Source organism: Stenella coeruleoalba, assembly GCF_951394435.1.
Source record: "Stenella coeruleoalba genome assembly, chromosome: 8".
In the NCBI taxonomy this organism is placed as follows: Eukaryota; Metazoa; Chordata; class Mammalia; order Artiodactyla; family Delphinidae; genus Stenella; species Stenella coeruleoalba.
Genome location: NC_137154.1, coordinates 69,902,602 through 69,915,009, shown reverse-complemented (window position 1 = coordinate 69,915,009; position 12,408 = coordinate 69,902,602). Strand labels below are relative to the sequence as shown.

Here is a 12,408-nt window from a genome sequence, read left to right as displayed (position 1 = left end):
TCATTGTTGAATACATTAGTGACTGGGAAATATACATTATAAACAAGGAGTCATTTTCCATCTTTAATCGTTTTGTCAAAATAATCTGAACATGGGTACATAAATACTTGATTTGTTGTAAGAATGTGCAGCATAAAAGTCCCTGAGACATATCCAAGAATGACTTGAACTGTGTTCGTTGCAATTATTCACCATACTAATTACCAAGGGCTGGCCTCCCTTCCCTGATATTTAAGGCATGTTATTAAAAAAAGATATATATCATATATACACACATATATAAAATATAATAATTACATATTATATATAAATAGATATATATTTTACTAATGCTACATCAGAGTCTCCCTCTCTGGTGCCTGGATTTTCCACCAGTTTACTGATGCTGTGTAGTAAGTCATTTCCAGACTGTAAGGAAGGCACTTAGGGAGGTAAATTAGTTCTTTAAGCCCTACGGTGCCAGTTAGTAGAATGAGGGCAATGGAACTAGAAGGTCCCAAGAGAAGATGTTGTCCAACCCCCTCCTTTTGCAGTTCAAGTGACAGAGGCTCAAAGGAGTAGTGACTTGCACAAGCACGGCTGGTTCTGCCACTATTACTGTAACCTTAGGTAAGTCCTTAACCAGGTCCCTCTTCTGTAAAATGGACTGGTGATCATCACAGCTAACATCTTCCAGGTGCTTCCTGTGTGCCCGACGTTGTCCTGAGTACTTTAAGTGTCTTCTCTAATTCTCCCAACACCTCCATAAATTATATATGATTACCTTCAATTAGAGATGAGAATTTCAATACGCAGAAAGCTTAAATAATTTACCCGAGATGAGACAACTAGGAAACGTTGCAAAGCTGGTCTAGTAACTGCCAAAATTCTCTAATTCCAATTCGTAAAAGAAAACCCCAGCAGGTAGGTTCTCAAATTCCTATCTCTAAAAGTCTAGAGCAGAGTTAACAAACTATAGCCCACAGGCCAAATCCCGGCACCGCCTCTGTTTACAGATTGTCAGTGGCTGCTTTTTGTACTACCAACAGCAGAGGTGAGTAGTGGCAGCAGAGACTGTATGGCCGGCAATGCCTGAAATATCTACTCTCTGGCCCTTTACAGAAAAAGTGTGCTGATCCCTGCTCTAGAGCTTTGAAAATTTGGAGCATCCTGTAACTGTATAGCACTTTACAATGTACAAAGCACCCTGGCAAACACATTTAATCCTTGTTTTGCAGGGGCATTCATGCATTATAAAGAAGCACGCTAATTTAAGTAACTCGCCTAATCAGGGCCACAGGGGCAGAAAGTGGCAAAACCACACACCCAGGTTTTGACTCCAAATTGCGAGCTCTTTCCATGAAGCTACCCTGTCTCCTCTAAATTACTGCTGAGGAAGGGTTTGGAAACTGGAAAGGACCTGTGAATACTGAAAGCAAGTCAGACTGTCTTCTTGATGCAAATATTTCAGGCGTACTCGTGTAATTAAAGTCATCGAGCACTAAAAATATTACATTAAATTTGCAATACATTTGAAAGAAAAGTTTATGAAAGCCATTTTGAAACACATGTGATGCATCCCTATGTATTTTTATATTAGCGTATGTGAAATTTTAACCTGCTCAATTTAGAAGGACTTGAAAAATGAAATCATATAAAATGAGCAATTGCCGCATTTCTCTGGCTGTTTGATGAAATTAGCCTAAAAATATATTGTTTTTTCCTTACCCCAAATTTGCACATAAAACTGCAATTATACCTTCCTCATGCTAAGTATTCAATAAATAACATGATTAGTTTTAAATAGAGTTAATACCAAGGAGAGCATTAGTAAAATAATACTTATTTAACAATATAAATTAACCAGAACAAAAACAATTTTAAAAAAAAAATTCACAGAAAGCACAGTGCTTCTTCCTAGTCTGCAAATTCTAGCTCAACCTAAATGGCAGTAATGACTCTTGAAATAGTATGGCTGAGCTTTAGGGATTCATTTGAAATACATGAATAAAAAGGAAGGCCACTTCCTTTTTATTTCAGATATATTCTGTAACATACCCTGAGATTTAATTCTACAACCCCTATAAATGGATAAGGAGGCACCCTGAAACCACTGCAAGAAGGGAAATAAACCTCTCTCTCTGTCACCAATTGAGTCACCACTATGTGTTAGGCACCTTATTACTTTATTTCCTGAACAGCTCGTAAGGAGCTGTGAAGTCACTCCTTGCCCCATTTTACAGTTAAGAAAGTTGAGACTCAGGGTTATTACTAATTTGCCCAAGGTCACATGGCTGGAATTCAGAGTTAAGGCAGATTACCTTCAAACTATCCCCCACTGTCCCACGTAGATTCCCAATAACACCAAGACCACTGACCAATAATTCATAAATACTTATTTTAAGAACAGAATCTTTCCTTCTTTATTGGGGGTCTATTTTGATATAATTTGATAATTATCAAATTATTGATAATTTGATAATTCTGCCCATACTATAATATTTTAATGAGGACATTTTATCCAGGGATTTCAATTTCTCCTTTTAAGGAAAAGGGAGAATTGAAGCACCTAGACGTTAGTAAGTGTTTCGAACAAATGCATAGAGATAAAAGTTACTTTATGATTCAGCTAATTGTACTAATCAAATGCAAAATTACTGTTTACAGCAGAATTCTGTATAAACCTAATTAATCTTGGACCTTACCCACAACAGTCACTGAGGGTGCTTATTATAATAAATCAAGGAGAAAAAAAACCCATTATTTCAGGCTTTAAATCAACTGGCTTTCTAATAATTGATTTATGGTATTACTAAGAATGTCACTTTACTCCTAATTTATCCCTCCCCCCCAAATTAGGAGTTTGGGATTAACAGATACACAATACTATGTATAAAACAGATAAACAACAAGGATCCACTGTATAGCACAGGGAACTATATTCAATATCTTGTAATAACCTATAGTGGAAAAGAATCCGAAAAAGAAGATATATTATCTATAATATATATGCTATATAGAATATATATTATATATATATACTACATATATAATATATATATTAACTGAATCACTTTGCTGTACACCTGAAACTAACACAACACTGTTAGTCAACTATACGTCAATCAAACAAAAAAAAGGAAAAAAACCCAAAAAATCCCACTGGATTAATGCCCAGTCAACATATTTGGGCTTCCCTGGTGGCGCAGTGGTTGAGAGTCCGCCTGTCGATGCAGGGGACACGGGTTCGTGCCCCGGTCCGGGAAGATCCCACATGCTGTGGAGCGGCTGGGCCCGTGAGCCATGGCCGCTGAGCCTGCGCGTCCGGAGCCTGTACTCCGCAACGGGAGAGGCCACAGCAGTGAAAGGCCCGCGTACCACAAAAAAAAAAAAAAAAAATGGGGCTTCCCTGGTAGCGCAGTGGTTAAGAATCCGCCTGCCAATTCAGGGGACACGCGCGGAGCAACTAAGCCCGTGCACCATAACTACTGAGCCTGCAATCTAGAGCCCGCGAGCCACAACTACTGAACCCGTGTGCCACAACTACTGAAGCCCACGCGCCTAGAGCCCGTGCTCCGCAACAAGAGAAGCCACCACATTGAGAAGCCCACGCACCTCAACAAAGAGTAGCCTGGGGCTTCCCTGGTGGCTATCAATGCAGGGGACATGGGTTCGAGCCCTGGTCCAGGAAGATCCCACACGCCGCAGCGCAACTAAGCCCGTGCACCACAGCTACTGAGCCTGTGCTCTAGAGCCCACGTGCCACAACTACTGAGCCCGTGTGCTGCAACTACTGAAGCCTGGGCGCCTAAAGCCCGTGCTCCACAATGAGAAGTCACCGCAATGAGAAGCCCGCGCACTGCAATGAAGACGCAACACAGCCAAAAATAAAATAAAATAAATTAAAACAAACAAACAAACAAAAAAAGAGTAGTCCCCGCTTGCCGCAACTAGAGAAAGACTGCGCACAGCAACAAGGACCCAATGCAGCCAAAAATAAATTAAATTTTTAAAAAAAGAACGTTACTTTAAACAAATAAGTTCTGCCAATTGATTTATCAAAGTCCACTATTTACTTTTTGACAGTGGTAGATTATAAGAGCCTTAAAGAGAGGAACCTAGCCTTACACATTTTTGTTTTTCCCGTGGTGCAGGTACATGGTGACACCTAATATGCTGTTCATTCAACAACTTTTAAAGTCAATGCATATATTTTCAAAGTTGGTCCCACAGCACAGTCTCAAGGGCACTAGAAATGTGAGGATGTACCCACTGTACTACTGGGCAGACCAGGAGGGGAACCTGGTGGCCCCAGGGAGAACTGCAGATTTCTGTAACAAAAGATAAAGTTTTTACTGCAGGCACTGATTAAGTTCTATTCCCTAGCAACTAAACATTTAACTTAAAACAGACAGAATCAAAAACCGCTATTAACAGACAGGAAACTTTCTTCCTTTTGCATGATTCCATAATACAGTGCAATCCCTTTCATTGTTCTGCAGACAGGCAATGCCAGGACCCCATGGAGGACTGACTTTCCAGTTTTAAATTTCAGCTCCAGTAAAGACACAAAATAAATAATTTTGTGGAAAGTGACACTGTGGCTTCCTTCTCTTCTGTTTGTAAACACAGGCTGGTTTTCTGGGAGGAAGGGAGAAGAAGGTTGCTTCTGCTTTATTTTCACATCTGTAATTTTAATATGCTTTTTAAAAGATCCAGGTTATAGAAAAACATAGACACAGAAAAAATCAGTTAGCAGATGATTATTCACATTATAAAGGGATTCTCCATAGGGTTCCATTAAATATTGCGCTCTTCTAAAACAGTGAATTTGATTTAAAAGCGGCTTTTCAAGAATACATTTGTGTAAAGTGAGGTACACCAAATATTCATCCTAACTCTTCTCCAAGGACAATCCAGCATCTTGTTTCCATTCATAAAGCAAGGGAACAAACAACAGCACTTGTTAAGGAAGTCAGTGGATTCTTGGACCACCCTTCTCACCTTTCTTAGGAGATGACGCTTTGAGAAATCCAGGCACAAAGAGAAAGACCCACCTGTGGCCACAGTCCTTTCTCTATCCTGCAACAAGGCTCTTTCTGAAACCAGGGGTTTGCCGCATTCGGCCCAGTCACGTGAGTGGAGGAGCATTGTGTGAGATTTGGACTCAGCACAGGCCACAAATATGGCCTGTGGCACATGAGGAAATTCAGAGCCACTGACAATTGTTTCTTGTAGGTAAGCTGTTTCTTCACCTCTGCACTGGTTACAAGGGGAGGAAGGCCCCCATCTTCACCCCAGAGCTCAGATGCCCTTGGACAGCAGAGGAAGCCCAACTGCTAGTTGTCCAAAAACCATGAGCACCCAGGACCCTTCCCACCCAGTCTTTGTGCTGAATAATATTACTTGGTAAGTCAACTTTAATCTATGGGAATAGATTAAAAATGGGTGTTTGGAAAATACAGTCCCATGATCCGGCAGTTAAGGAGATGCACAGCGGAGGATCCGGAGGATCCAAAAGCCGACGACTTGGCCTCCCTGGGTTACAGCCAGGGGAGGGTGGCTTCACCGCTGAAACCAGCCAGCCAAGTTAGGGACGCTCTTGGGCTGGTCCCCAGCCATCTGCACAGCCTGGCAGGCCCGGCACCAAGGCTCGTCCCAGAAGGAGGTGACGTGCACGGCATAGCTCCGACGCCAGCTGAAGTATCCGCGGTAGGCAGCTGGGTTTCGATCGAGGAATTGCAGGTGGGCCGCCAGGGAGGAGGCATCAGGGAAGTCGTCCACGTGGATGAAGGCACGGCGGGGCATGAAGCGCTCGTAATTGGCACGGTCTGGGCCCAGCACCACCGGCACCGCCCCAGCCAGGAAGGCGTTACGCCACAGCTTCTCCGTGATGTAATCCAGGTGCTGCGAGTTCTCGAAGGCCAGGTAGAACTTGTAGCGGGCCACTGTGTGCAGGAGCCCGACATCGGGCAGCGGCTGCCCGGGCCCACCCTTGCCGAAGACGTCTACGGTCACGTACTGGCTCAGCTGGCGGTAGTAGCGGACCCGCGCCTGGCGCTCGTCCCAGTTGCTCACCACCCAGGCCACCAGCCCTTGTTTCCGGGCCAGCGGCGGGACCAGACCCGGCGGCTGCTCGCTGGGATGGGTCCTGGGGTAGAGGTAGCCGTAAGGCACGAAGATGTCCGAGTCGGCCCGGTAGGAGAGCGTCCAGTTGAAGAGGTTACCTGCCAGGCTCTGCAGCCCCGGGGAGTGGGTGGGCGACTCGAAGTTCATCCACACCCAGCGCTGGCCGGGGGGCCTGGGGCCCGAGGCAGCCAGGGCTAAGGCCTCCGCGGCTTCCTCCTCGTCGTCCATCAGCACCTGCTGCTCCTCCGCCGGGCGCATGTAGACGCCCCAGGGCGGGGGCCAGTCCTGGGGTCCCCTCACCAGGTCTCTGTGGTGGAAAAGCACCGCCTGGGCCTCCCCGTAGTCCGCGCGATCAGTGAGCAGGAGGCAGCCGCTGATGTTGAAGCGCAACCGGCAATCGGGGTGCGGCCTTTTGGCTCTGTGCCGGCCCCCGAAGGGCTCCCACCACAGCAGCACGCTCACCCGCCGCGGCGGGACGGAGGAGGCCCAGGGCAGGGGCGGCAGCTGCTTCCAGCAAACATAGACGACCACGGCGCTGCACACCAGGCTGGCGGCCATCAGCGCCAGATGGGTCTCGGACAGCCTCAGGCCTCCACGCGGAGTGCGCCGCCCGCCCCACCGCGCGCTCATGGCGAGCGCCGGCAGAGCCGCTACCGCCTGCCGCGCGGCCGCAAGCCCGGAGCGGCGGCGACCGCTCTCATGCTGCCACTGAGGGTCCAGCCTTCGTTGCTGCTCGCCGCCCGACCTGGAGCGGGAAAGGGCGGTCCCAGTATCTAAAGGCCCGCAGGTCTTCCTCTCTTTCTCAACACTCATCGCCCGGCGAGGGCCCAGGGCGAGGGAAGCAGACGCGGCGGCCCAGCCCGGCGCAGCCCCGTCCCTCCCCTCAACTGCGCGCCCGACCAGACCAGCCCGGCCAAGCCCTGGACGCCTCCTGCGGCACCTCCGCCCACTCCCCGGCCCCTCCAGGGTTCCCGGACTCCCCGGCAGCGCCCCGCCCGCGACTCCGGATGCCGTCGCCGTGATCCCGGACCTCTCCGCGTACCCCACGCCTTGGCCTGGCGCTGGTGCTCTCGCCCGCCGGGGATTCCCTCCCAGCTGCGCCCGAGCCCTCAATCGCGGCCGCCCAGATCTTTGCCTTCCAGAGTGAGGGCCCGGTCCATCCCTGGGCGCCGGCAGGTGGCGCGAGACCCTCCAGAAGCCGCGGCGGCGCGAGCGCAGGCGGGCACGGGAGGAAGGCGGCCCAGGGGTGCCGAGCCTCCGGGCGGGATCGAAGATCCGCTTCCTTCCTCTCGCCCCATCAATGGCCAGCGACGCCTGCCGGAGGGAGGGAGCCCGCGAGGCCAAGGAAACGTGCTGAAAGAGGCGCAGCCTACGCGAAGCCGACCTTGACCTCGTGACCTGCCGCCGACGCAGGCAGGTAGTGCAGTCAGCTCCCGCGGCGCGGCCCACAAAGGTGGTGCATTTTGTGAAACCAAGTTTTCAAGGAAACCCTACTGTCAGGAGAACATTCGCTTTGCCTACAGCCCCAAAAGAGGAAAGAGAAGAATCGAAAATTTTCTGAGCAATGAAAACACATTCTTTTTCTTCGCTCCCCCACTGAATGAACGCTTCTGCCTGCTGGCTCATAGCTTTCTTTGTACCAGAGCTATGAATTTCCTGCCTATTCAGTGGGATGAATGAATGAACAACACCATTAATTTTACTAAGCACTTAAGAAACAGCGTAATATCTGCACTCATGAAGATCCAGCAAAACACTCTGAACTATAAAACGATGACTAAGATAAATATTATAGCATCCAAGTTTAGGGTATAAAGGGTAAGTATCACAGTGGCCTCTTCAGGTTTATCAATGAAGCAACTGAGGCATCTACCTCTACCTTGACTTAAGGAGTTTTTTTTCCCTGATGGCTTGAATTTGAATTTCTGGATTTTGGCCTTCATTTATGTAATTTAACTTTTATTCAGCAAAGTTCTAAATAGGGCATGGGTGGGCTGCTGACCTAAGGAGAGGAGGCAGTTTTGAGAGAATTTCTAGATCACAGCAGTGCATTGGTGGTGCCCCAGCCCAGTGCCATGTAAGTTACAAGATGTTAGGGAATAAGTAGACTTGCTGGGAATGGGGCCATCCTGTCAGGTGTTTTTGATGTTATGCCATTTGGATTTATTGTGCAGAACTTTTTCATTGAAAACCAAGTACAGATTGTAAAAGCTTCTATAAAAATGGTTTCATTTAGGTAGTTTCAAGTGGCATTACCTGCCCACCCACAGTGACAATTTGGGAGCTGAATGGACAGCGCTAGGTGCTCTGGCTGTACCCATCAACCTAGTGATAATTTCTCCTACACACCAAAAACTTTTACAATGTTTTTATAGAATCATTTTTCAAGCTAGTTAAGCAAATTGTCTTTGAAATTAGAAATTTCAGTGATTCTCCACTCTTATTTTTAATTAGAAAGAAAAAGCTATAAATGCATGAATAACTTTATTCAACCAAAGGAAGGAAAGGACATATTGGCTTTTCTTTTTATGCAATTCAAAAATCTATACCTTTATGCCCATTCCTCCCCAACTTCAGTTAAATAAGACATCATAGATAGAGCCTAACATTGTGTTTGGCATTTGGTAAATGTTAGCCTACTTGCTTGTATCCTCCCCCCACTCCCAATTTTCCCTTAGATCCTTCAGATATTCCAATTAAAGCAACTTTTTACTGGCAGAACGGCTCAGATCTCATGAATATCAATTTCCATTGTGTCCACTTATCTTGGTAGGGTGCAGGACCACAAACTGTCCCTACTTCAGTCATATCTTGGTGTATGCGAGGGGATACGAAGCAGAAGGTTGTGGCTGGATCAGTGAAAAAGTCATGACTTACCTACAAACTATATGCATTTATTCACCGGGCAATGGTTTGTTCTTACTTAAAAGGGATGGAGGGGAGGAGGCAAGAGGAGGAAAGGCTTTAAGGGAAAGTAATAAAGCCAGGTGTTCTCATTTATTCATTTAGCCAACTGGGAAACTGGGATGAAAACCACTATTTCTACCTTTCAGAATCTATGGAGAGGAAGGGATCTTGGAAGGTTTTGAGAAGGTGGTTCCTGGAATAATTAGGAATGATTAAAATGGGGGAGGAAGAGGGCTGAGACATTAGTCTAAACAGAAGAAGCATCATATGCAAAGGCCAGGCAGTGAGAACCAGGATAGTAGGTTAGGAATTACAAGAGTTTAGTTTGGCTAAGGAGTTGGGGTTTTATCCTGAAGCCTGTGGAGAGTCCTTGAAAGGCTGTAACAAAGCAAGGGAGCAATATAATGAGATTAGTATTCTTTTTTAAATTTATTAATTTTAGTTTTGGCTGCGTTGGGTCTTTGTTGCTGTGCGTGGGCTTTCTCTAGTTGTGGTGAGCGGGGGCTACCCTTCGTTGCAGTGCACGGGTTTCTCATTGTGGTGGCTTCTTGCGGAGCACGGGCTCTAGTTGCACAGGCTTCAGTAGTTGTGGCTTGCGGCTTCTAGAGCGCAGGCTCAGTAGTTGTGGCACACGGGCTTAATTGCTCTGCGGCATGTGGGATCTTCCCAGCCCAGGGCTCAAACCTGTGTCCCCTGCATTGGCAGGCGGATTCTTAACCACTGTGCCACCAGGGAAGCCCTGAGATTAGTATTTTTAAAAACTCATTTGTGGGAGGAGGTGAGTATACAGAAGAGGACGTGAGATGGGCTTCTGGTGTGGTGGCCATGTTTATTGATGTGGGCACTGGTTAATGGGTGTGCTTGGTTGAGGAAATTCATCAAGCTGTATGCTTACATATGTAATTTTATGTATGTATATAATATGTCAGTAAAATGTTGCTAAGAAACAAATCATTCTGTCATCACTAAAGAATGAGTTGGATATTAGGGACCAGGATAAGAGTAGAAGTATCCAGTCCAGTTAGAAAGCTCTTGCTATAATTCAGATTGAAACAAAAAAAGCCTGAACTAAGACAGTAGCTGTGAGGATGAGATTAAATTAAAATTAAAGGAGAATAGATGCAGAGGTACTTAGGAAGCCAGTCTCTTTCTCCAGGAAGCCTTCCTGGACACCCATATGAACACATCCAGGGTAGGTTACATGCCCCTCCTGTGTGTGCCCATATACACATCTTTCAGAACATCACTGGGCAGCAATCATGGCTGTTTCAGTCAAACTCCATCTCTTGCACAGAACCAGGCATCTAGTAGTATTCATCATCTCAATGAAGACTTGAATGAATGAATGAATGCTCTTAATGTATTATTGAAATGATCTTTTGGTATCACTGTTCCCCAACTAGAAAGTGGGCCAGTATCAGGAGAAGCTGACAATGTGAATGACTTGCTGTGACCTTAAGAAGCTCCTTAAGCTTTCCGTGTAAAATGCTACACATGTATTAATCAGGACCCCGGGGACAAGCTTCGGAAACTCCATCAGATTAGGCTGGGTCTCGGGGCTTCCCTGGTGGTGCAGTGGTTGAGAGTCTGCCTGCCGATGCAGGGGACACGGGTTCGTGCTCCGGTCCGGGAAGATCCCACATGCCGCGGAGCGGCTGGGCCCGTGAGCCATGGCCGCTGAGCCTGCGCGTCCAGAGCCTGTGCTCCGCAACGGGAGAGGCCACAACAGTGAGAGGCCCGGGTACCACAAAAAGAAAAAAAAAAAAAAAAAATTAGGGTGGGTCTCATCGGCCCAACCTGGACAGGGTGCTCATTCTCGAAGCAATCACTGTGGTCAGGGGATGTGGACTCTCTTTACACCCTCTTCTGGATCTAGGGCGTAGAATCAGTCCCATATAAACCTCATGGACTAATAGTGGGGTGAAGGTAGTTGCCCAAAGGAAAAAGTGAAGTGCTGTTCCCTGAAGAAGAGGGAAGGGATGGTGGACAGAGGCCAACACAACGTGTCTACCAGCCTTGTGCAAGGAATTATTATTATTCTAAATGAATTCTAAATCAATTTAGAACTTTAAACATTCTATGATTCTTTTTAATTTGGTAATAATAAACAAATGTTTCTTTCGTGTATTTAAAGGCCTCCCAGTTTCCACAAAATATTACACAGGAAAAACTGGATCTCAGTCGCAAGCATGATGACAAAGTCAGGTATCAAGAAGGGCTTTTGGCCCCTGAATTTGCTAAAGATGTGTAGAGGGGAGCTCCAAAATTCAAGGCTCATTTTTTTTTCTTTTTTTAAAAAATACGGAACACTTCATGAATTTGCATGTGTTCCTTGTTCAGGGACCATGCTAATCTTCTCTGTATCGTTCCAATTTTAGTATATATGCTGCCAAAGCGAGCATTCAAGGCTCATTTAATCAAGATAGATGAGGGCTCCATGCACAATGGGGCCAAGAATGGCCTATTCAGTTCCAAATTCTCTGGGGGCAAGAACCAGGCCAACTGTGGTTCCTCGAAGTCTAACTCTTGCTTTGTTCTTCCCCAGGGAAAGAATTCATTTTAAGCCTGTCCTACTGCTCCTCGCCAGAGACGGTTGCTGTTTTCCAGGGATGCCTCAGAACATGTTCTGACCGCCTTGAGTCTGCCCGCGAGCACCAAGCTCGGTCAGCTGCAGGTGCATGAGAAACAGGCTACCCTCAAATGGGTGGCTGTTTTTCGCTGAGATTTCTGTGGCTGAACATTGACCTGCCAAGTATACTTCAAATGTTTTTCTTGAAGAGATAAAAGGGCAAAGTTCCTCCCAGTATTACGTACTTACCGGGAAATGGGGAGCAGCCAGTGAGCGGGTGCAGCTGGAAAAGCTAACCCGTATGCAAAAAAAGATGGGCTTATTTCTTTCGTCAGATACAAGTTTTTAACTGTGTATAACTGGGCAGATGATTATGGAATGATTGTTAGTTTAAAAGTATTAGGAATTGTATAAATTCCCCAAAAATCCACAAGTTATTGGTCATTGCCCTATTCATTCCTTGATAGAAAAAGAAAACTAACACCAGCTTTTAAGGTCATTTCTTTTTATCTAAGTGCAAAAATGTACTGCCCCTAAAAGATATTGTTATGAATAGTCAATATGAGAATTTATTACGTTTATTTTAGGGTTTTACTCGTATGCACTCAAGTTCTTCCTGTATTCTTACTTGACTGAACAGGTAGTGCAAGAATTTTGGATGTTCAGGAAAAGGTACATTGTGAAATTCTGGTTAAAGTCAGAAATATTCGCACCATATTTAAAATATTTATAGGGCTTACTTCTGCATTCTTCTTGTTAAACTCCTCTTTCCTAAAATAGAGTTTATTTGCAGTCACATGTAGAAGTTATGGAATACAAGACTT

The 12,408-nt window shown here is 45.9% G+C and overlaps 1 protein-coding gene across 1 annotated transcript; it reads right to left on the bottom strand.

Moving 5' to 3' along the window:
• Positions 1-1,065: 1,065 nt before the first annotated feature.
• Positions 1,066-7,179, bottom strand: FUT4 (fucosyltransferase 4). Its single transcript, XM_079928755.1, has one exon. It carries the CDS (start codon positions 6,919-6,921, stop codon positions 5,545-5,547), a length of 1,377 nt encoding a protein of 458 aa, XP_079784881.1. The 5' UTR covers positions 6,922-7,179; the 3' UTR covers positions 1,066-5,544.
• Positions 7,180-12,408: the final 5,229 nt, after the last annotated feature.

Coding starts and splice junctions, on each gene's coding strand:
- FUT4 (XM_079928755.1), bottom strand. CDS start 6,921: ATGAGTGTTGAGAAAGAGAGGAAGACCTGCGGGCCTTTAGATACTGGG.